Source organism: Erpetoichthys calabaricus, chromosome 18 (assembly GCF_900747795.2).
Source record: "Erpetoichthys calabaricus chromosome 18, fErpCal1.3, whole genome shotgun sequence".
Classification (NCBI taxonomy): domain Eukaryota; kingdom Metazoa; phylum Chordata; class Cladistia; order Polypteriformes; family Polypteridae; genus Erpetoichthys; species Erpetoichthys calabaricus.
Window position 1 is genome coordinate 11,543,949 of NC_041411.2, and position 25,430 is coordinate 11,569,378.

At 38.1% G+C, this 25,430-nt stretch overlaps 1 protein-coding gene across 1 annotated transcript in view; it reads left to right on the forward strand.

Annotated features, from left to right (window-relative positions):
* ncor2 (nuclear receptor corepressor 2) overlaps positions 1-25,430 on the forward strand; it is a 299,537-nt gene that overhangs the window by 79,665 nt on the left and 194,442 nt on the right. Inside the window, 1 exon segment of the mRNA XM_051921547.1 lies at positions 21,756-21,936. Within this exon segment, the coding sequence (XP_051777507.1) occupies positions 21,756-21,936 (181 nt within the window).

Sequence of the window (25,430 nt, forward strand, 5' to 3'; positions counted from 1 at the left end):
TGCTGCTTGAAACCCAAATTCAGATCCCTGCCTGATTAATTTTTATGAAGGCAAAACGACTTTCTTCCAACTCTGCACAAATTGTCTTTTCATGGTGCGGTTTTCTCATAATTAACCAAACACATGTAGGTAACATCTGTTTGTAGTTCTGAGTTTGTTTTCTGCGTGGGTACCAAGTGTCCAGTTTGGTCAAAAGCTTTAAAACACCTCAGTTTTTCTCCAGATTTAATCAATTGAAATGCAGTGAATGACCTAAAATGGTGAAAAGGTAAACAGTAAACTGCCAGAGGGTTAAATGTAAAGTTTATGTTATGAAAAAACAAAAAAATAGGAAATTTCAGAATATTAAAATTGGGTCTTCTTCAGGGAACAACTAATAGGTTTCAATCTACAGATGTTATGCAGCAATTAAAGTGAACTAGGCCTTGCAAGTTGAAGCAAACAATTTGCGCAGGTGTCCCAACTTCTGTTGATTACTTAAAACCCCTCTGTCTGTCTTAAAGCAAATTTGAAACAGACTGTGTTACTACACCCTCTGAAGTACTACCTGGACAATATTCCAGGGATAATTGAAAGAAAAACAGGAGTTAATAAATGAAATTAGACAGAGCATTATTACCCTTAGAAGTGTAAGCCTGTCTCTACGAGAAACTGTCAAGAGTGTCAGTGAGTCCGGCGGTGTCCTACACAATCCAAAGGCAGTTGGAAACTGGAAGAAACTCTGACAGGAAGAGATTTGGCAGAGCCACAACCAAATCAGAAGACAAATTTCTGAGGGTCACCAGCTTGTGAGATCACAGGCACCTCACAGCATAACAGTTTCAAGCACAGCTTAACATTGCAGGTCAAAAAAAGCAAGTCTTCAATTTTTACTGTGAAGAGGATACTTTGTCCAGTCTGCAGTAGTCCACAGCTAGTATATCAATGCCCTATTTTGTCCTTTAAGGAATGGCTTTCTTACTGCTACTCACCCTGTCAAACCTGCAGCATAAATATATTTTCTGGCTTTCTGCAAGACTGAATTGAAATAAACAGGTTAAAAAAATGAATGGATGGGCAAGTAGGTTTTGTGTGTTATGGGAAATTGATGATATATACTGTAACTATACATGAATTTAGAATGTTTCATCTGAAGATTCACATTTTTTTTTTAGCTGAGCAAAATTTTATAATAATAACGGCAGTCACTCGGTTCCTATGAATTTTAGTAATGTTTGCACATTGAATTCTCTTCCAATGCAAACATCTTGCCATCTTGCTGGTTTCTTAGAAGCACCTCTTTTGAAGACAGCAGGCAAAGGTTTATTTTTCTCTGAAAGTTTATATAAGCCTGTATGCATTATCTTTTAATTTGTGTGAGGCATTAAGATATCCTTGTGTATCGAGGCCACTGCCCCGACCCCCAGCATTCCCCCACCCTCTTCTCTCAGTGCAGTTATCAAATGCAGTCATGCGTGGGCTTTGTGGCTCAGATTGATAATGTGCTTGAGCGCAGGCCAAGGTGTTATGTAAGAGAGTGGCACACATGAAGACGAGAGAGGAAAAGACTGGAAAGAGGCGACAGTTGATAAAAGAAAATGATTTAGCCTTGAACTGCAATTGTTGGATTAGCATTCAGCAAGCTATTTAGAAGGAATGCATGGTTAGGCAAATGCCTGAAGAGGGAGGTTCATGATGCTTCCTTGAACTCTGAAACCCTTACGTTTAATTTAATTTGATTTAATTCAGGTTTGCCCTAGTAATTGGTGTTCATTTTTCTAAATTTTAGGATGTTGATAGTCCCAGAACCTTTCCTGTTTGTTTTTTAAGGCTCTTCACTGAAAATGTTAGGATGATATTGATGGGACTATAGCTAACTTATTTCTAATTTGGGACTTTCCCCTTCCCAAAAACCTTAAGTGGCAGTTCTGTCAACCACACATGTTATGGTACACATTGGGCTTTGGTTGGAGGAGATAATTTTCTATGTCAACAACTGCATAGCATGAAAGACAACAGGTAGCTTGTTGTCTGTGATGTTCGCAGTTTTATTCTTGGCAAAGTATTTTCCTTTATGTTTTTTATCAGTGACTCTTTACACAACCATTGGAATTGTGTTAGTTGTGGCATCTGTTTTTAATCAGAAGGTGTACTGCCATACTTTATCAAAGGCTTATCTCTGCTTACACAAGTCACAACCTATAATGCCCTGCTGAATTTATGACTCTGATGTTTGTCCACATCCTGTCAGGCTCAATGAAGTGAACTTAAAATATTATGGTCGAAATAATGCTGCTTGATTCCTGATGCAGGCAGAATATATATGCAGTCCAAATTAAATTCATGATTTCATGATTAGAATTTGTTTGGCATCATGAAATTATTTATCAAGTTGAGACATGATGTTAGATTAGCAAGGAAGCTTCTGCTGTAATAGATGACGCATACAAGTAGTGGCAGCGGGCATATCTATCAAGTGGCACACCTGTCGACCTGCAGCCTTGCTGTGTAATACCAAGGTGGTGAGAAAAGAACAGGTCATCTGCAATAAGGTATTTGTTGTAGTAAGAGAGGCTTTTCTACATTTCAGTTGTTATCTGTTTTCATAGTTTATACTTTCACTTACTTATATTACATATATATAGGCCTTTTAGCAATAAAAAGTCTGTAGAAGGCTTAATTCTTGCATGAAAAAGGTGATAGTCATAGGTGAGCCTTTTTTTTTGTTGTTGTTTAGAGGATCATGAGCTAGTTGCTGTATTCCAGGCTTTCAATCTGGATCACTGACTGTGGCTTAGCCAACCCATAGTTGTGTGCCTTTCAGTCTCGTTAAGTTGTAATAAGTATTCAAGAAAGTGAATTTTGTACAGTCTTTGCCTAGTCTTGAAGAAGTCTTGTACTGTTCATTTCTCGTGTGTACTCCTTGACTTTCATTATTTGAATTGTACAAGTTTCTAGCTAAAGTCACTCAGCTGTGATTTCTGCCTTACTTTATACTTAAGAATCATTGTGACTGGACAGTGAAATGACATTTGCCTTTTTGAGACCGCTGTTTTGCCTCTGTACATGGGTACTGCTGAATCTTGATTGTAATGGAGTAAATTGTTGTTTATGACAGCTAAGAATTCCTATTAGTAGTCTTAAATAGAATGTTGAATTGAAAAAGTAGACTACTGCAGAAAACAGACACGTCTAAAGTCGGTGAAAGAGTCCATGTTCTGGCTGTTTACTGGTGTTCTATTAATAACAAGAACTGTATGGCTTTCCTCTGCAAAAATAAGGTAATAAGTTATCAGTGCTGTGCACTGCTTCATGATTTTTCACCTCAGTTTTAGTATTAGTTTGGTCTTTTAGAAGATAGTGAACATAAATCTCCTTGAAGTATGGTTTTAAAATATATCTGCTTCAGGATCAAGATATATGTTAGTCCTCCTGTTCCTCATACAGACATGTTTGTTAACTAATGATTTACTGACTGTGTCACTTGGCAGGCTAAACTGAGTGTTCTGTTTTTGAAGAAGGATGCTGTTGGTTTTTATTGTAGTTGACTTAATCCTAAGTGTTGCATTACATCATAGGTACTTTCCCACTGCAAGGAGCTGTTTTCAGGATCCAGTGACTTTTTAGAGATTTTGGAACTTTTGTAGCATTCTCCCCTCTAGACCCTCAAATATGCAGAGCATGGGGAAAAAATACTAAGCACTAAGAACTTATGTATACAGTCCAGCATTTGTGTGCTGAAAAGTTTTAGAAGTTCAGAGGCCTTGTGTATAAACGGTGCATACGCACAAAAATCTTGCGTACGAACGTTTCCACACTCAAATCGCGATGTATAAAACCTGAACTTGGCGTAAAGCCACGCACATTTTCACGGTAGCTCCAACCCTGGCGTACGCAAGTTCTCTGCTCGGTTTTGCAAACTGGCGGCACCCTGCGTTCCTGTGTGGTTACTCTTTCTTTTTTAGATCCACATCCCTGACGCGGCTTTATCATATACACTGAAACTAACTGCATATTATTTATTAGTTTAAGGCATCTGATTGTAATTAACCTGTAACAATATAATGGTCCAGGGAATAGCCAAAGTATTCCAAATACCATAGCTCCTTTAGCATTGTTACTCTCACTGCACCTTCTTTTCCCTCTTTCAGCTGCTCCCGTTAGGGGTTGCCTGTGACGATGCGGGTTCAGCTCCATGCTCCCATCTGCTGTTAGGGAGCCCTTGAACCCTACACCGTCGATAATGTTACCGAGATGAGCTAGACAGTGAGGCAATAACAATAGAACAAGAGGATGGTAAAAAAGTGCAAAAGTGCTTTTATTAAATCAAAACAACAAAAACAAAGTGCAACAGTGCAATGTCCACAGTTCAATAAATAATCCATAAAACAAAATGTGGAGGTAAAACAATGGAAAGACAATCCTTTAAAAATCGAGATTAAAACGTTGCTGGAAGCAGTCCTTTAAAACATTAAAACAATGAAAAGCCCAGTGCTTCTTTTACATTAGCGTCTCACCTGCTTCTCCCGTTTGGGCCCTGCAGTAGGTGAGACGCTCTCTCTGCAGCTGACCTTTCTCTCAATCACTCCGGTCTGGAGGCCTCTTGATCCTAGCTCCGGTCTCGCTGTCATCCCAGACTGGGACTTAGCTTCTCTCCAAATGCCAGGACTCCCACGCTGGAGATTATAAGCCTAAATCTCCCGACCGCCGCTGTCTTCCACGGCGAGTCTCCGTCCTCACTAGTCACTCCTGCTCTTCTCCAAATGCTCAGCGGGAGCGACTACAATCAACTGCCCTATTTGTTAGCTACACACCTCACTAGGGCCCACAGTCCAGCTGCACTCGAGCCCGCTTTCACTCGTTCGCCTTTGTGCTCTCTCTCTCTCTCTCTCTCTCTCACTGGCTTTCTCCTGCTCCGTGCACTCCAGCAACCTCCGTCTTTCTTTCCTTTCCTTATTTTCTTTTTCCTCCCCCTCCTAGCCGGCTCGCGCTTCTATATATGCCAAGAGGGCATGTCAGCTGCAGCACATTAACATCCCCAGGAACAATCACGAATGTGGGCAGTCTCTCACCTGTGCACTTAGGTGAGAAACGCCCACACCGCAGATCATCCTGAGACCCGCTTTAGCCACAACTACCACGCCCTCTCGCTAAGCTGCGAGCACGGTGATTATTTATTTAAAACGGCCTTTGATAAGAGAGCTGTGGACCCACAACACCACATTGCCACATCAGATCATCTTTTTCCATATTACTCTCACTGCACCACTTGGAGTATTTATATCACTGTATCTGAGTGTGGAATCACAGCTCTACAGCAGCTGATCGGAAAGAGAATTATCGGTATACAGCATGAAGCACACGCTGCCTCAGCCATGCTGCCTATTTCAACTGCTCTCACACGGCAAACGCTTCAGAGCCTTTCCTGTATGGACATCGCAGTTCAGAAACATTTTCATCCCAAGAACTATAAACACAATCAATCAGTCCATCAAGTGCTCCTTGTAGAACTGTTTGTACTTATAAGTACAATTACCTCACTGTAAACTTGTGATACAGTTATAATATTGCACAACCTGAGCCACTTTATAAAGCGCGTATTTACATATGATGACGATATCATTTTTTAAGATGAAATGCAGCAAAATATGTTTATTATATTATACAGATAAAACTTTAACTTCATTTAAACAATCTATATTGTTAATAATTAAACTTGTGAGGACACTGTGCCACAGCGTTTGCGTTCACAGATTGTTCCTGCCTCGCGCTGTATTCTTACTGGTGCTGACCCGACACTGGAAGGATAGATGGATAGAATAATTAAACACGTACTACAAAGATATTTCAATGTTCCTTAAACGTTTCGAAGAATCGGCGATCTAAGCTTACAGATGGCTTAATGTCTGTTACAGAGCTGATTGTGTGGTGATGGGGTATTTGGAGAAAGAAAAGTAAGGACAAGAATTGGGGGTTAGTACATTTAAAAGAGGCAGTACTGCTACAACAAAGTATTTCATTGAAGTTTCGCACACAGTGCAGCAAGTATCTTGCGTGAGACATGAACAATCACTGCATCACCGTGTTCCCATGTTTGATAAAACACTTTTTAACTCCTATCATCATGAAAGTGATATCATGTATACCTCTCAGTATTTTAATTATTTATTATTTATTTATTATTATTTAATTTAATTAGGAGAGCTGTAATATCATGAATGTAATGGATGCTGTGTCCTGTTGGAGGAAGAGAAAGCCCGGAAGCACGTAGTGATTCACACACACAGAGCACATAGAAGATCAAATACAAAACAAAGCATTTAATGTGCTACTTTAGTCACGATGGGATTTGAGAAACTAGTAAATTAAACTATTTTAAGATGAAGTTTATGATGTTCTATTTTAATGACAAACTGCGTGATTAAAGTGGAAATTTCGAGATTAAAGTTGACATTTCGTGCTTTTTTTCCCATTGTTTGCCTGTTTTTTTTCTCTGTACCCTAATAAGCTTCCATATGACACTCAGATGGTGGGCTACAACTCGCCTTTTCACAGCGACTTTGATATGTAACAACTTCTTTTTTATTTTGGGCACTGTGCGACTTTGTGAACTTGAATTTTCGAGTTTCCCCGACACACTATGTCACTCGATCAATCCTTTCGTTGATTATATCACTGTGTAAACCAACAAATAGTAAGTTTTTCCTTGCCTCCACTTGGTATTCGCTGAAATTCTTCTATTTTCCTCTGTGCTTTTGCCATTGTCTTTTCACAGAAGGCTGAGCTTAAGTGCTATTTATATTGATTTGCATATTCAAAGAGGCGTAATTCTGGGAGGAGTTGGGGCATGACAGCAGGCGCGTGCACATGTGTTACTTTTCACGCTGACTGGGATTTATGTAGCAGAAGAACGTGTAAGTTGGCGTTCGCACAGATTTATGCATCTGGATTTTTTGTGCGTACGAACATTTCTGTTTTTGTGCTTACGCCATGTTATAGTGTGAGTTCTACGCAAGGTGTTATACATGAGGCCCCTGGCCATCAGTTGTAAATCAAGAAAAAGTTTTGAAGCACATAGTATAAAAACCTATTGAAAATGCTTTGTGTGTTCTGTTGTGTTTTTGTTTTTACAACATTTACAGTAGTAATATTTGGTATAAAAATAATTGATTTATAATCCAGTAACTGAAAGAGGTCTCCTTATATCCCAAATGTGGAGATTTGTCTTAACATTTAAGTATCAACATATGAGAACAGTTGAACCAGCAGCCTGAGTCTCTTTGTAACTTAGTGCTACAACCCCAGGGGAAAAAACCTGTACATCTCTTTATTTATTTAGATTTTTATTTATTTAGATTTTAGGATTTGGAGTTGGTCATTGGGATATTCCCACATCAGTATCACAAGTCAGAGTTTTTAAGATCACCTATTATCTTGTTTTGATGTTTGTATTTCTGAATTGCTGCTTCTTTATTTTCAGTACTGCTTTATATTCTTTTTTTAGCAGTGGCATCCTTATAATGTAAAGAAGGATTTCTTAAATCATAAGCTGCCATTTTGGGTTGTGGGTTTCCTCTGTTGGTTTGCGAATCCCAGTTGTGTTTAATGATAATAGGTCACAGATGGTTTGCGAATTGTTCTGTTGAGTAAAATAGACATTGCACCAATGATTGTTCTTAATTTCAACACACACCGACCCTAATCGATCAGTGATGATTCTCCAAGGGGGCCTAACGAATTTCCACAAATCTGCAAAGGGGGAGAGGGAAGCTTTGATGATTGCCCACAATTTTCCAAGTGGGACTGTGCTTAAAACCCAGTGCAGTGATGTTGGTGTGGGCATTGAACTAGGACAAGCTGTCTAAGACACCAAATAGGACAAGATTGAGTCTTCAAGAAAACCTGATGTAAAGAATGCTAAATAGACATTTTTACAGAAGTAGGAAAAAACATTAAGAAGTGCTTCAGTTTGTCGTCACCATCAAACCTTCATGCCCTTGCTTTTATGACTAAGAAACACAGAAGTAAAATTGCTTGCTTGCTCTTAAATTAGCTCGGACTTAGGGGGCAGTATGCAACAATTTTTTTTTTTTAATCCCCCTCCCCGACAATTACCATTTATACTTGTGTTTAAGTTCTCCCACTGATAAGTCGGGGCTTCATTTTACTGTATGATTTCCAGTATTTTATAATGTCGGTCATATAAGTCGAATGCAGAAAACTCACACTATTGATCCAATAGGTTACGATATGCTAACGCCCACCTGAGAGAGTAACCACGGAGCACATGGCCTTTTTTTCTATATATTGTTCCTACATGAGCACACGGTAATACCCAAACTATTCCAACGCTGCGTTTGCACTGGTTAGTGTTTTGTGTATCTCACACACTCATACACCTTTATCGTAAGAGCATCCCTTATCTGCGATGGAGCATTCGATCAGAATAAAATATGAAGCTGGTTTTAAATTAAAAGTTGTTGAAGTGGCAAAGCAAATTGGTAACTGTGCTGCTGCAACAAAATTTGATGCGTATGAGAAACTGGTGCGAGACTGGAGGAAGCAAGAAGAAAAAAAATTTAAGTGTCATAATGTTGAACAGGAATATAAGTTGGGGTCTTATTTTATGATTTATTTGTTCGGGTTTCAAGACTCTTCTTATACGTGAGTATATATGGTAATCAGAGAATCAACATCAGCCTTTCCTCCTGAAATTACACTGTGTTATATAAATATTAAATCTGTTCACTCAAGTCTGTGGGACTCCTGCCAGAATGCGTGCCCTTAAGTGTCAGGCACCATGTAAATTCTTTGCCAGAGATAATTGTCATTTGGCTGAATCTGCACATTTTTGGATGTTTAATACACTGGTTTCTTGTCACTTTGGTGTTTGTTATGAGTGTCAGTTTACTTTTCACTTTGACACTTTTTCTTAACGGAGTGACGACCAAACACTGAGGTGCCAAATTAGCTCAAGGTATGACTTCTAAAAATTTGTTGCAGCAAGTAAAGGATTGCTAGTTTTCTTTCTCATCAGTACTGAAAATTAACTGCTGTCAGTATCTGATAAAACAATTAATCTGATTTTCCTTTTGCCACTATGGTGGGTTTAACATTTCTGTTTTCAAGAACCTTATCACAATGAGGAAGGTGGCCTCCACTGACTCTCATTCTTCCACTAATCTGAATGCAACATCCACTGATGTAGAGGGTCTATCTGACTGTCAGGATTCTAATTTTGCACACAATGCTTAACACAGTGCTAATAATTACTTTTATGCAACAAACAAAAAAAAAATTTAAGGGCATTTTTTTGCATGGCATCTTACTTCTCAATCACTTTATCTTGCCCGTAGCTTTACAGTTTGGCCTGTGCTTCCAAGAGGTCAGTCCGGGTCTCCTTTATTCCCATTGTAATGCAGGTCACTAATAGGTCTCACTGTGCATCTAATAACCAACTGAACTGCTGGCAGATCATTTTAAGTAAACTCAGATTGTTCATGGGTTAAGTAGTATCGAAGATTAAATCAGTGATATAAAGTTTCTTTGGAGTTATGACAAACCTATAAATTAGACAAGTAATGAAGTAAGTAAGAGAAATTTGCATAAGAACATAAGAAATTTAACAAACGAGAGGAGACCATTTGGTACTTCAAACCGGCTTCTTTTAGCTAAGCTGTTTCAATAATCTCATCCAGATGCTTTTTAAAGGTCGTTCAGGTTTCTTCTTCAACTCCATGTTTTGTTGGTTTGTTCCAGATTCCCATAACTTCCTAGCTAACAAAGTGCTTCCAGGTTTTAGTCCCAAATGCGCTGCTCCACCTAATTTTCAGTAGATGAAAGAATTTGACTTGATCCAATTTATCATTGCCTTTGAGAACTTTGAAGACCTCGATTAAGTCAACAGGCGGCATGGTGGCGCAGTGGTAGCACTGCTGCTTCGCAGTAAGGAGATCTGGGTTTGCTTCACGGGTCCTCCTTGCATGGAGTTTGCATGTTCTCCCCATGTCAATGTGGGTTTCCTTCAATTTCCTCTCACAGTCCAAAGACATGCAGGTTAGGTGCAATGGTGATTCTAAATTGTCCCTAGTGTGTGCTTGGTGTATGTGTGTGTGTGTGTGCCCTGCGGTGGGCTGGTGCCCTGCCCGAGGTTTGTTCCTGCCTTGTGTTCTGTGTTGGCTGGGATTGGCTCCAGCAGACCCCCTTGACCCTGTGTCAGGATATAGTAGGTTGGACAATGGCTGACTGATTAGGTCAGCATGCAGTCTTGCTCAATATTGAAACGGGTTTAATTCTGACAGTCTGTCAGAGTAAGACAAGATGTTTGACACAGGGATCCAGTTCATTTATTTCATAATCCTACTAGTTATATGCATGGATGACACTATAAATGAGAGTGCATGAGTTAGAAATTATAGGTAAACAACAAGACTTCTACTGAAATTTCTACTTCAAGATCTAAATGCCCTGTAATGAACTTTCTGATAGATAAACTTTGAATTCGCTAACCTGATGAAAGGATGTAATGCAGAGGTTTTTGACTTCTAAAGACATTACCTTGGAGGATTGGCACCATCTGAAAAGCAGCAACGTAAAATGTAAAGCTAAAATGTGAAACACTAGTGAGTCAGACATAATGCTGCTTCATTAACTGACATGAAATGTGCATATATTTTCAACACTAGTTTAGCAGAAAAGAAAATGCAAGTGGCATCAAGTCACTGAAATCAGATAAGTTGCAGCAGTTGACTTCTGGGAGCCGTATGCTCATTAAGCCAGCAAGGGTGTGGTACCTTCATTTTTTAGATTAACTATTCTGAACATTGATGATTTGAATGATGAGTAGGGCACTAAAGTAGCTATTGAGCTTTTTGTCAGAAGTACTTCTACAAAGAATTCCATTTTGTGGCATCTGCAAGTTTATGAAAAAGACTGGCAAAGATGCCCCTCCTGCCCAGGTTTGGCTGAAAGCCCAGCGATCAGTGTGAAGTGCAGATTTGTACAGTTAATGGTGTCTCTGAAGAAAAAGCCAGTAAGAGGCAATTTCAGAAGAGATGAGCCATTTTATATGTGTGTGTGTGGGGCGGCTTTGGATTTCTGAGTTAACCTGCTAAATTACTGGCAACAATTTTTTGCTGAAGCTTATTTTGAAGCTTGCATTTATTGAGAACTGGTAGGGGTATCTGACACTGTTCTGGTTAAGGGCACCAAACAAATGTAGGCTATGGGCTTCCCGTGTAAAAAAAGGGAATCTGTGCAAGTGCTGGAAGAGATGGGTTCAATGGTGGGAATATGTACTGTATATTGGACAAACAGACATCCGGCCAGATTAGAATCCACTAATATGTTCCCTCAGGTGATGCAGCTTTTCAAAAGGATCTCCAAAATAAACATTTCAACATAATTCAAACAAAAATGTATGTGTGTGTGTGTGTTTGTATACTCTGTGTATTTTAGGCTCACTTATGGCTTTTTTGCAAAAAATAACACTATGCGCTAGCATGTTTGCTTTACTGTATATCTATGAAATATTTTGCATAACTACACCGAATTAGTGTCATGAACTACAATGATGTCACAGAGTGCATGTTTTGTTGTTGCTCCTTTTTGCTACCTACCAGGTAAAGATAAGGTAATGGTTTTTTTGATTTGCAATCAGTGTCTTTACATGTACACCCCAAACCTAGTTTCTTATAAATCCAGACAAGTAATCTTCTGACATTCTCCTTTGGCAAAATGCTCCGTCATTAAACTGCACCAAAAAAATAAGAGTTAAATGTCATTATCTGCCAACATGCATCAGAAAATAAGCGTGACACCTGTGATAATTTTCTTGTTTTTAAAATATGCCAAGTCCAATGGACACTTTATTTACAGATTTCTGTTGCTGGATTGCACACAGCACACTGTTCTCTGCGTAACTTGGCACTTGAGCCCTACAGAGGACCTGCATATCATTGCGTGTGCTTCTTGCCTTTTCACCCTGTGCTGCTGGAATAATAACAACATCACAGGTGTTTTTACTTCAGTAAGTTAATTATTGTGTTAGGTTACTTGTTACTGTAAAAAGTAATTGGACTATGTAACAAGCAGCACTTTTAAAATGTTTCACTACTGCTCCTAGGATTGTGTTGCAGAGTTTAGTACTGTCTGTTCCACACATTGACATAAATTTGACAAATTTTGAATTAACGAGACAGATTATTTCAGACAGGAAAAGGAATAATATGATCACCTGAGTATTTGCCTCAGGAAATTTATTTTGTGGATGTTTCTGGAAGTGTGTGTGAAGCAAATAAATGCGCAGGCTGACAGAGTACCAACAGACTTGTGCAGGCTACAAAACCTTTAACAGTAACCTGGTTAAGGTTTTATACGGCTACATAATCAGGTTATTCACAGGGAAATCTACCTCAATTAACCTGGCTTCTTGGAGGCCAAAAACCTGATTTCTCTAACTGGAATAAGGGTTTAGACTATATTCTAGGAAACAGGGTACTGTGAATAATCAGGTGTTTGAGGCACATGTGAAGACACCTAATGATGCAGGGTGGAGGAAGGCACCCTTATGACTATCTCTTCTGTGGAATTCACCTGTGCTTTCAAAAAGTGTTTCGGCAAGCTGTATGTGAGACTGAGCAGGGATTGTGGCCAGCTGGTTAAGGCGTCTGTAAAATGCCAGCTGCCAGTGATCCTGAGCAAGACATTTTATCTAAAGGCACTCTTACTATTTGAAAATAAATAAAAGTCAACAGGTGCTTGATGGTTTCTTTACCTATAAATCACCTTTGAAATATATTTCGTATAATCCAGTAAATTGGTAGCTCTGAGGCTGAGGATCTGACGGCTGGTTCGAATCCCACAAATGTCAGAAGTGACTCTACTTCGTTAGGCCCTTGAGTGTGGCCCTTAACTTGCCATTGCTCCATCTTGGGTATGACGTTAATCTGCATGCAACTTACAAGGAAAACTTGGGGGTTGGCGGCGGGATTGGCACTCCATAAAAAAATAGCCATCATAAAAAAAAAAAAACATGCACCGCATGTGGTGGGTACGACAAATCGCTATCAGCAGTAAATTATAAAGTAGAGGTTAATGTCATTGTTGTGTTATCTGTGACAATAATAATATAAATGATATCTATTCAAAAATTATCTATTATTCAGTATTGCTTTTGATTTACAGGATTCACAGGAAGGCTGCCATTTATACTTCTCAGACAATACTGTGGGTCTGCTAATAAGCTTTATAACCCTTTAAACCACATGTCACTGTAGGCATATATGGCTCTAACATAAAAGAGCATTTATGCATCCAAACTATATAAATACTCATAAATTAGTGAATAATCCTGTCCACGCCAAGCCTTTGATAACATGATTGTTAAAAGTGAAGCAACCCTCTCGGCACTGAGAGTGGACTAATTTGAAGTGGAAGCCGTTTGGGATTGTTCAGTTGTGAATAGCATAATAACTCATGAGAGCTGCTCATGACAAAATCTGGAACATATTGGATTTGGAAAGGCAAATTTGCTTCTCCTAATAGAAAACTGAAATGTTTTACTCTTTTTAAAGATTTAGTTTGGCTTTTAAAGGATTTTGGCTTTCTATTCATGGTATAATATACTGTACATATTAATTATACAAAGTCAGCAGTGCAAATAGCTATTGTCTTCATAGCCTTGAGTTCTTTTCTTTTTCTTCATGAATGCAATGCATTATGTTGTTCTATTCAGAAGTAGATTTTTTGAAAATATAACCAGTCATGCAGAATTTCATGTCTGAACATTTTATTTTTCACTTTTTGTAATTTATATTTTTAAAGCCACAGTTTAGAAAGAAAAACCACATAGAATTTCTATTATGAATTGCCTCCATACTCAAATAAGTATCACGATAAACAGAATATTTAAAGTAATTAGGTTACTGACTGAAAGAGGCGCACTGTCAGATTAAAGTTGAACTGGTCCTTTCCCCATCCTCTGTTGCACCACTATGTAGTCCTAAATGATACTTTTTGTGAGGTACAGCCTGTTTGCCTATAATATGAAGTGCTAAAGTTCTTAAACTTGAAACACATGCATGTAAGCTCAAGCTACAAAAATACAATAAGCTATCCCAGAAGAGAGGGGCATTAACATGTTTAACACTACATCAATGCTCCTGGTTCTGGAATGGGATGTCCAATAAACTCATTTAGGTATGATGGTCAGTTGTTCACAAAGTTTCGGCCATGTTGTGCCATGAAAACCCAATAAAGCCTACAGAGGGCCAGGGAAGTTAATTGATCCAACATCTGTGAAGGATTGAGAGAGTTTTCAGAGTGGTGGCTCTGAGGCTAGAGATCTGCACTGGCAATCGGAAGGTTGCCGGTTCGAATCCCGTCAATGCCAATAGGGACTCTGCTCTGTTGGGCCCTTAAGCAAGGCCCTTAACCTGCAATTGCTGAGCGCTTTGAGTAGTGAGAAAAGCGCTATATAAATGCAAAAAATTATTATTAAAAATTATTAATTATTTCTTATATATGTGGCAAATTGCATGGTAAATAGGAAATACAATCATGTATCATGGCATGTGATTTTTCTTCTAGAATTTATGTAGTTGGGTATTGATTTAAATGTGTCCATTTTAAGTACTGTATAAGCCCACCTATGCACCCTTTTCTATTTGCATGGGTCTTCATTTCCTTCTCATCAAACTAGGGTAATAAGTTAATTAAAATGAACAAATGAGTGCACCAATTAATAGCTTCTGTTTACCTGCCCTTCCCCCCCCCCATTCTTACTTTTGTGGAAATACCTTTACTGCTACACAGTGATACTAATACTCTTTCGAAAAGGAATCTGCAGTACCTGAGATTTGTCCTAACACCTTCAAAATCTTTGGGTGTGAACTGCACCCTGTCATCTATATGTGTACTCAGCCCTCATTTATCAACTTCACAAATTAGGTGACTGGCACAGAATCAAAAATGTGCTGGAAATGACAAAAGGAGAAGATGTTCAAACACCACTCCTTTCTCTAAAGAGCAGTGCATGTAGTCACAGGTTTCCTATTATTGTTTAATTATGGTATCTTTCCTTTTGATTTCAAGGTACAGGAATTAAACAAAACATAATTGCAGCCTGGTGTCATTAGGTGTGTTTAGTTAAAATGTGATATGCCGTTTTGTTTCAAAAAGAATAACAAATGAAATTTAACATTTTAGGAATACAAATTCCCATCCACAAAGGCATATAGAGCAAAGTGAAAAATTAAGTTAATTTTAACATGAAAAATATGTTTAGAAGGAAAATAGATGTATGTTTGTGATGAAAACTCTCCTTATAATAGTGCCAACAAAGTTATGAGTCAACAGGTAACATCCAGTTACTGTATAATTTATTTCATAACCTGTTGCCCATAATCCTAAACAATTAGATGGATGGATGTTATATTATAGCAAACAACAAACCTTCTCCCGAATGCACACCAGAATGACTAAAATGAAAGAAAACTTCTATTTTGGCTAAAGATAAAAAGAGCAGTCATAGCATGGCACTGTAAAGGCATATTGCCACCGGCAGGAAGGAATGAGCCCCAGTATTGATAGATAGATAGATAGATAGATAGATAGATAGATAGATAGATAGATAGATAGATAGATAGATAGATAGATAGATAGATACTTTATTATGTTTCTTTTTAATGTTATTCATGATTCTTCCCTCTTTGGGTATCTCCTTTTCAGCTGTGGTTATGTAATTTAAGAATTTTTGAATTGTTTGCACCTCTCCACCTAACTACTAAACCTTTTTTATCATCCCCTATAAGTTTGAAGGAATTTAAACCTGTTAATTCAGCAGTAGTTTACTTTTTTAATCCATTCTGGTACTTTGTGTAGTCCTTAGTCACACTGGCTGCTCGCTGTGCCAGTACTGTGGAAATATATGAGCCTGTGCATGGGTGTTTAACTGTCTCTCTGAAAACTTCAAATACAACTGAAAATATACCAAAACTATGAAGCTGCACGTTGTTGACTCCATCTCATGTAGTTTGAGCAAACATAATTGTATGGACACAATTAATGTGAAATGTAAAAAAATAACGTAATATGATTAAAAAAATGGATCTGAATGGGTCACTTGGAGAGTGAGGTGTATATCCTTGCAGTAAAGCAACATGCTCTTGTTTTATCCATGCTGATGAAGTGATGGCCCAGTGTTCATAGTGATCATTGAAGAGTTTTTTTATGGGGGGGGGGCTTTCCGCTTATGAAATCAAGTCATAGCTTACAACATCCTCACTTGAATAAGCCTCATTTTCCAGTCAAGGCTCAGTCAGTTTCATGGACACCACTGATTACAGTATGTGTGCACTCATGAGATGTAAGCAGCACCAAGGAGGATGCAGTATGTGAGGATTGTGTAACTGTGAAACATGACACTGATGGGATGTATGCTGTATTATGGGACAGCATTGAAATGTTAGTGTTTTATTTGTCATGAAATTGAAGAACATATAACAGAGAATAAGAGAGGCCGAGTCTTTTCAGCTGTCGATCAAGAAATAATAGTTGATCTGTAATAACTCAACAAAAGAAAAGTGTCCCTTACAAAGAGAGCGAGTCTGGCAATCCATAGCAGACCAATGGTTTCAAATCAGTGCATTGCATGATTAGATATTAATGGAATTATTAATTTTAAAAAAAGTTACTTTTGAATTGTCCTGTTTGATTTTAAACATTCCGCTTTGTGAATGTCATACTTCAAACACTGAGAAACAAGTATTCAATAGCAGTATGAAGCGCATTTGGCAGCAATTGAAAATTACATACAAGAACACAACTTCAGAATTACTAGAACAATACACTTATCATATGCAAGTGTATATTACACATTGAGCAGCCATAAAGAATGCTGCACCTTAGGCTGCTTGTTCCATGCTCCCTCATCCGAATGTCTGATTGCATAATACGACTTGCCAACGTCATTTAAAAGGACTGACCTGTGCTTTGACATCGTGATGATTTGTATTTTACATAGTCAGTCTCTAATTAGCTTGCCACTTTAACATATAAGTGCAGTCTGTTGCACCAATGATGTTTGGGAAGCCCAAGTATCTGTATTTACTGTCACTGATGCAGCTTTGGGTAAATGCATTTTATAGAAGTACCACACGTCACCTTTTATGCATTGAATGTAATAACAAACATCTGTATGAAAGTCATCTTGACGAGTACCAGACCAGACTTGACAGTTTTTACACTAAGTGTTTCTATTTTACTGGCATATCCTCAATTACAAAACATTTTGTATTTCTGGTATCTTACCTCGTGTCATCTTTAGGGGAAAAAGAACAATATGGACTATTATAAAAATAATAAAGAAGTCAAGATCATTTAATTATAAAGTTGCGCAGTTGAGTCCCTTTGATATGTGTTAGTCTTTATCTTCATATATAATACATTACCATGGCTGTTCGTTTGTCTGTCCAGGATTTTAAATCACCTGTAGCTCGCAAACCGTTTGAACTATGGACCTGAAATTTGGTACACATATACTATGTGACGTCTACTATCCGCCTTCAGGAAGATGATTGACCTCCAAGGTTATTCCTCTTTTTATTTTATTGTAGAATCAACCAGCAGGGCAGCCATGCAGCGCATGCATATGGGCGCCATTCTCATTCCCTACCACCTTTGCCATCACTTCCCCTACCTCTTCATATCTTAAATCATTCTTGAGGCAGATTGAACATTTAAGTGCCAGCTTAAGTGAAAAATTAAAGAAAACATACTAAGTAATTGCAACACAAACACTGGCTTAATCAGTTTTAACACGAAAAGATGCCGACGAAAAAAGAGAAGAAGCGGGCTGCTGGAGTGTAAAACAGAAGAGCTGCTCAGGATGCAGCAAGCACATCAACCTCTGAGCAAACATTACTGGTTATTTTATAATGTATGTACAAATACTGGCTTACATCGATTCATTATTTTGGCTGGTGGTTTTTAATCTCTACATAATTTGCAAGGACAGGACAACACCAGGGTTAATGCTAGAAGTGTGGCATTTCTTCTTGTACATTACTATAAACTTGTTTGGGCTACTTTGGTGACTTTGAATTGGTTCAATTATAACTGACCATTTTAACGCTAAAAAATACCTCCTTTTTTACATTTTTTTTTATTTTATTACTATACCTTTTCAATTTGACTCTCACTGACAAAAAAGAACATTGGAGATAAATGGTGTTATAATTTAAATGAGATGTAACATTAACTCATATTGTTTTTCTATCAACAGTGTATCTTCTAAAGTTTTACCACTTTGCAACGCATATCAGATTAATTGAAATGATAGTTAAGAGTGCAGCAACATTAAATGTGCAACAAAATCCTGTCACTGGCAAAAAAGATGGCAACAAATGGCATCATTTAAGTGTTGTTTATTTTCAATGGATGCTTTACCATTGTTAATGAACATGTAAGATTAATTTACACAAGAATTCAGAGACATTAGAAATATATATAAAAAAAATACATCCCTGAGACCTTTCCCTGAGGTTTTGTTTCTCATCGATCGTGGATTTCATGCACTCTTAATTCACAACACTGCGCTAAGCTTCATCTTTAGCCTGGTACATTTAAAGACAGGCTAAGACATGACGGTTAGTTTCTTTGGATATCAATCTCAAGTTGCCCTAATCCTCTTTGGTGGAACTGAAACTGGCTCAGATAAGCCTGATATCTCCATTTAAGCGAGGTTTATTCACTAAGTGTGTTTCGTGGAATATTCTTTGTTTTGAATTCTTTTGGTCCCAATTAAATGTGTTGTGTCATTGGAGTCAAATACTTCATAATAGAGAATGTGCCATATTAAGTTCACAAGGCTATAGCACACAAACAGGCAAATGGCTAAAGTGCAACTTAAATACTTCACCCAATTTGTAGTGATTTGTTTTTCTCCAACACAGTCTGCAAGTCTGTCAAATGAATATTACTTTGTGTACTGAATTAAAGAGGTAAAAAATCATTTGCAGCTAAGTATTGCCGCCTTAGAATTATTAACTTAAAAGCCAAATAAAACCAGATGTCATAATGTTGGTATCAGTGAGTTACAGATTTCATGTGTGATGTGCCCTTGGCTACATTAGAAACTAGTGAACATTAAACCTAAATGTGTTTTTATAGCATCTTGGTTGCTGTTCATATCGATCAGTTTCAAATGACTTTTTTCTTCTTTAACCTTAACATTCCCTCTCAAACACAGTCATTTTAATATTACTAAAAGCCAAAGAAACAAATGAACAAAGGCATTTTATTTGAATTTGAATTGGCGGCATGTACAAAGAACATGTGTGGGTGTACCCGTTTGCTGGAAGAACTTCTCAAATATCTTTTTGTTCTCTGTCAAATTGAAGACAATATTCAAGAGAAAGGAAATGATTATTCTTTTTAAGCTGCCTGTGTCTTAAAGAAATATTTCTCTCTTTTCAGATATGTTACAGTTGATAGCATTACAAGAAGCCATATTGAAATCAACATGTAACTTTACAGTTCATTCAGAAAAAAATTATACTTGCAGTAATAATAATAATAATTCTTTGCATTTATATAGCGCTTTTCTCACTACTCAAAGCACTCAGCAATTGCAGGTTAAGGGCCTTGCTCAAGGGCCCAACAGAGCAGAGTCCCTTTTGGCATTTTACGGGATTCGAACGTGCAACCTTCTGATTACCAGTGCAGATCCCTAGCCTCAGAGCCACCACTCCGCCTGGAGTGAGATAAACCCCATCAGGACTAAAGAGTGAATCAGAACATTCAAAAACGTCAGAGACTGCCAGCACACAAAGTCACTGAACATCCAAACATCAATTACAAGATACACTCCAAGTTCTATTTCACTGTGTAACGCGTGAAACAAGGCAGCACTTGTGGGGGAAAAAGATTAAGAGCAAGAGTATAAGAAAGATTTTGACAGGGACGGGCTATTTAACCTAATAGTTTGTCAGATGTTATTTATCTAACCTTTGCAAAAAAAAAAAAAAAAAAAGTTTTTACAATGTCTGCCTACCATGCTGCAGGGTAAAGTGACCTTTTTCTTGCGTCTGTGGTTCACAAAGTGAAGAAATAACTTTAAAAGATCTGTGTAAAATGTACTTTTGTAAATCCTTTACCAATCCTGCTTATAATTTGGAACTCTTAACTCAGGTTTCTTATTAACCTCCCTTTGGTTAAAGTGGTAAGAGTCGGCTCTTTAAATCTGTTCTTTAAATCTCACTGCCCCATAATCCTAGGCTCAGTCTACCTGCTGTTTCATGGACCTTCTCTAGTCCTGCTGTTTCTTTTTTTTTGTAAAATGCACACTAAAACTGTACATGGTATGAGGTGAGATACAAAAAATAAGTGGACTGGGTTTGGGGCTTTCCTGGAAAACCGTCTGGAGGTCGGCTGGATGTGAATCATAGAACTATATTCCCTCCTACACGACCTCTCAAACCGCCGACCGGCTAGGTATATCCTGTCAATAGCCCAGTCAGTATTTGCACAACAATCGCTACACAAGTTGATGCTATAATGTCAGGTGAAAAAATTGAACAGTGAATCAACTTCAAATTTCTCGTAAAATTGAACAAAATGGCCACAGAAACTTATGAAATGATAAAAACAGTGTACGGTGATAACAGTTTGTCTCGCACACAAGTTTTTGAAGGGCAAGAAAATGTGGAAGACGTTCAATGTCCAGATCGCTCGTCTCGGACGGATGAAAACATCAAAATGGCGAATCAGATTGTTCGAAATGATCATACTGCTTTTTCCGTAAAGCAGTTTTTGACTGACAAAAACATTCCTGTCCTCGATCATCCTCCCTATTCGCTCAATTTAGCTCCGTGTTTTTTTACTTCTTCCCAAAAATCAAAAGTGATCAGAAGGTAACACATTTTTCTTCAATGGATGAAGTGAAGACAGAAACGGCAAGCCTGTTGAAGAGCGTCAAACAAGAAGACTTACAGTTTCAATTAATGGAAGATACGTATGGAGCGGTGCTGAGATCGGGAAGGGGAGTATATAGAAGGTGACAGTGTTTAGAATGCTGTAATTCATCAATAAATATATATTTTTTTTTTTTTACCAATCCAGTTATTTTTGTGTCTCAGCTCGTACTCCAGATGTAGGGTCCTGAGTGTGAACCTAAGAGTAACCTGTTGATTTGTACTTGACACCTTGTCCTCTGTGACCTCATGCTTTAATGGCCTTCTTTTTGTATACTATCTGGACGATGAGCCATTCCAGGCCAACACAAGACGATATCTCACCTACACCTACTCTTGTTGTGAAGGGGCGGCAGATCACACGCTAAGGAAAAGCGGTCTGATCATCTGTTGGGTTTCTACTGCTGGTGAGCTACGTGTTTTGCTTGTCGTTGTTTTAAGAGCTGAGAACAAGTTAAGGTGTCTCTCGCGGGACTTCAGATTGTCTTCCGAGAAGATCACGTCTCCCTCCCAAAGATTTTTTTTTATAATAGTGAGATGTTTTTTCAGTAAGCACAGGTAGCCGTTGTCTTCCAGGTTTTTTCTATCCGTGCTTCATTTATTGAACGTCTGCGATTCAGTAATGTTAACCCAAGTAGATTATGCTCCTTACAGGGGATATCCTTTTAAGGGACATTCATCTTGTTGTCCCTGTTGAAGTGAGAGCATTGGAGTAGTTATACTTACAGCTTATATTTCAAGTTTTTCAAAGCCCTTTTTGTGTATTTAAATACATTTTTTTCCTTTTTTTTTTTTTTTATATAGAGGTCAAGACCAGCATCTCCGTTATGAACCTTACCCTTATATACAGGAGCCTAGCAGCCAATCAGAAGCAGAATTCTCGGAAGCTAAAAGACCCAGGCTGGACTTGGGAAATGAGACTTTGAGCCGGCATCCATCTCATGTCACCCATTCACAGATTGGGTCAGCTGAGGACATGACAAAGGTGAGAGCATGTTTAATGGAATCTTTTTAGGACTAGTGACCAGTCAAGCTTGTCTTGTCTGTGCTTTAAGCTGCGACTCTACTAAATGTCATCCGGTCTACTGTCCTAGAGTATTTAGTTACTGGTTGTTGGGATGTCCTTATGAAGTTTTGCAAGTGTTAGAACAAGCTTAATTTTCATGTTTAAATGTGGTCACATTCTTTGGAGAGTAGCAAATTGCTGCCAGTCTGCAAATTACTGCACATAGCCAAATATGAGCTTAACAGATATATCAGGTGGTCATTTTGGACACTCTTGAACTGCCCCTTTTCTGCATTGACCTTGGTAATACTTGGTAAAGTTGTTTACTAACAGGTCTTTAGTACTTAAGAGATAAAATGTGAGACAAAGAACAAAAGATTTTGTCTCCTGTGCTGAGCCTCAAAGAAATTGTATTCAGTCAGTCAAGTTAAGTGAATACTGAAATAACACAATACTGATTCCCCGCTCTGCTGTTTGTTTGTTGCAAAGGGAGTGCTGACAGGATGTCCTCTACATATGACAGTAACCTGAACTTAAATTTGACCCATACCAAAGCGTGTCATGTTATGACACTTTGTAACCAGCTCAATCCAGACTAGCATCTCAGGGTTGGTACTGGAGTTTATCCAAGCTAGCATAGGGTGAAAGACATGAACAAACCCTGGACAGGGTGCCAGTCCATCGCAGGGCAAACGCACGCACACCCATACACCAAACGCACACTAAGGCCAGTTTACCTAATGTGCATGTCTTTGGATAGTGGGAGAAACCGAGAAACCATGGAGAGAACATCCCGGACACAAACTTAAGTCTGCTTACTCTGTGGCAGCAGTGACACCACTGCGGCACCGTGCTGCCTCGTACCAAAGCTTAGTGCCCCTTGCGAGTTCAAGTCTAGTTTCTTCACAGCACCACTCTGCTAAGAGGAATGTCCTGAGTGACGTTGGTTTCAGCCACAATTTGTACAGTGAGAGAAATTTTATGGCCAATTCACTGTCTAGTTTTTCTTTGTGCTTGCTTAGTAGGTATAAAGAGCTTCAAATATTGATTTGATTTGCTTTCAATTGCCATTCTAAGTTTGCAGTGATGGAAGCGATGGTCTTCCATTTCCATCTACTTACATTTCTCTTTTCCCTTGTTTGATTTACACAGCTGAAAGCGCTTAATATTTTGTTTCTGTTAAAGAAATATTATATGCCAACACAAGTAATCCATTTTGAAAATCGCTGACTGCCTTATAGCACTTTTTGGCAATCCAATCAGTGTATAATAAAACACTTTAGCATAACAAACAGAAACTTCCATTTGTGGGTACAATTTTGTATAATAAATATGTGCATGAAGGCAAGCAGTCTTCTTGCAGATATAAAACTTTACAGGTGCCTGTCTTTTGCATGTAAACCATATTTGATAATGCTTGAGTTAGGACAAAGCACATTTGCCATGATGGATCATTTCATTTTATGATTATTACTAAGCCCTACAATCTTAAAGTGGTTCTTTGAGACGTTTGCTGTTTGTGACTTCCAGCAAAGCTGACTTCACTGGTGTTTGTAGGCAAGTAAAGATTCCCAATATTAGCAATTAATTAATTGGTTGCAATAACCTTAAAAAAAACTAAAACACACATATCCCAGAGTTATGCAAAGAAGACATAAGAATAAAGCACTCCTGGGTGTCACAGTTCAGTAACTTCACCAGGTATAATTCTGTTGTGTATTTCAAACTTTTCAACCTCATGTGAGATTAAGAGCTGAAAGCAAAACGGCTTTTCAAGGCTCTGAAGGATGTAAGTGGGATGTTGGGATGTAAGTGATACACATTTCTTGTGGTTAGTAATCACTGTGGGTGGAGATTCAGTTTCCACCTTAGTGTTCTTTGACGTTACAATGCTAGAATGAATTTAAGACATTTACATGTGGTTTCCTCCTCTTGGAGCTATTACAGCTTATTTAAAGCCCTGTGGAGAGTGTGAAGGGAAATAGATTAGTTTTCAAGAAGAGCATTGCATTTATTCAGCAATAGGTGAAGATACTTTGTCTACATGTATAGATGTGGCAGGAAATTACTGAAAACTAGTTATGATCTTATTGCTTCCTTAATACCTACACTCAAGATAGTCAGCTGTTTACATTTATATTTATTTTATAGATTATTAATAATTACATAGATTATTAATAATTAATAAATATATCCATTTGAAGGAATCTCAAAATGTACAATATTAATAAGCAGTAGAGGGCATGGGTACAACACACATAGTACTGCTATGAGTCTCCTAGCTAAATGAACAGTAACTGTTGTGCAGAACTTGAGCTGGTTGATGGTTGACAGCTCTAGGTATCCAGGAGGATAGGTAAGAGGGTCCTGTACATCAACAGATACTGAGCAGTTTCAGTAGCCATGGGAAGCCCTTTTCTCAGCTTAAGATGAAGAAATGAAGAAAGTTTTTATTTTGAACTGGTCTGTAGAGGTTAGAGCTTTAAGCCAGCTCTAGCATTCTGGATAAGTCGATGTGGTCAGATGGACATTACTACAATGTCTTTGAATAAAACAGTAACATTTTCTAGATGAATTTGCTGTGCTGTTTATTTTTATTGGTCTTGATTCCTTTTTTGCATTTGGTGCTTTATTGAAATCATGTTGTCATTGTAAAAGCACAGTTAATGCCACAACATAAGATAATGATGTAACAATAGATTTGAGCTATGTAATGTTAGGAATGGGTCAGTAATGAAATGTATTTTCTTTGCTACAAATGTGTTACCCGAGGTTTAGGGAAAGCCAACCTAAATAGCACAATCATCTTCTTAGAAATTGATATTGATTTTAAATTGCTGCTGTTCTTATACATATATGTAAAAGTGTGCATAAAGACGTGTAAGGACTTTTAGAACATGCTGCCACCAAAAATGAGACCCACAGGAAGCATAGTGAAGCACACTGGAACTATCATGAAATGCCTTGACTTTAAACATGGATCAGGGCTTGGTAGCCTGCAGCTTCCAATGAGTATATCATCGTATTGTTTTAAATAGTTCGACATCTGTGCATTTTTATAAACTGCATCCTAATAGAAACTTAAAACCAATGGAGAGAGAAAAGAAGTGATGAGTGTGGATAAAATGTGGATCAGAGCACTTGATGCCTGTGACAGCATTCTGGATGAGTTGATGAGGTCAGATGTAAGTTACTGTTACTTACATACTGTTTTCTTCCAAAATAACACTTGAACCCACCACACCAATTCTGGAACTGATGTTTTGCCTTTTTGCTTATGGCTCCATCTCCGGACAAACATTGAAAACTGAAGCTTGAGTGCTTGCTCATCCAATGCAGCTGTCACTGCATCGTAACAGGGCCATGTGTTTATTAGATTGTGCATTTCTCACCATGAATGTGCACCGGTCCACTTAGATTAAAGGTTTTTATACCAATATTTGAATAACAGTTGAACATGGCCATCTTGAGCA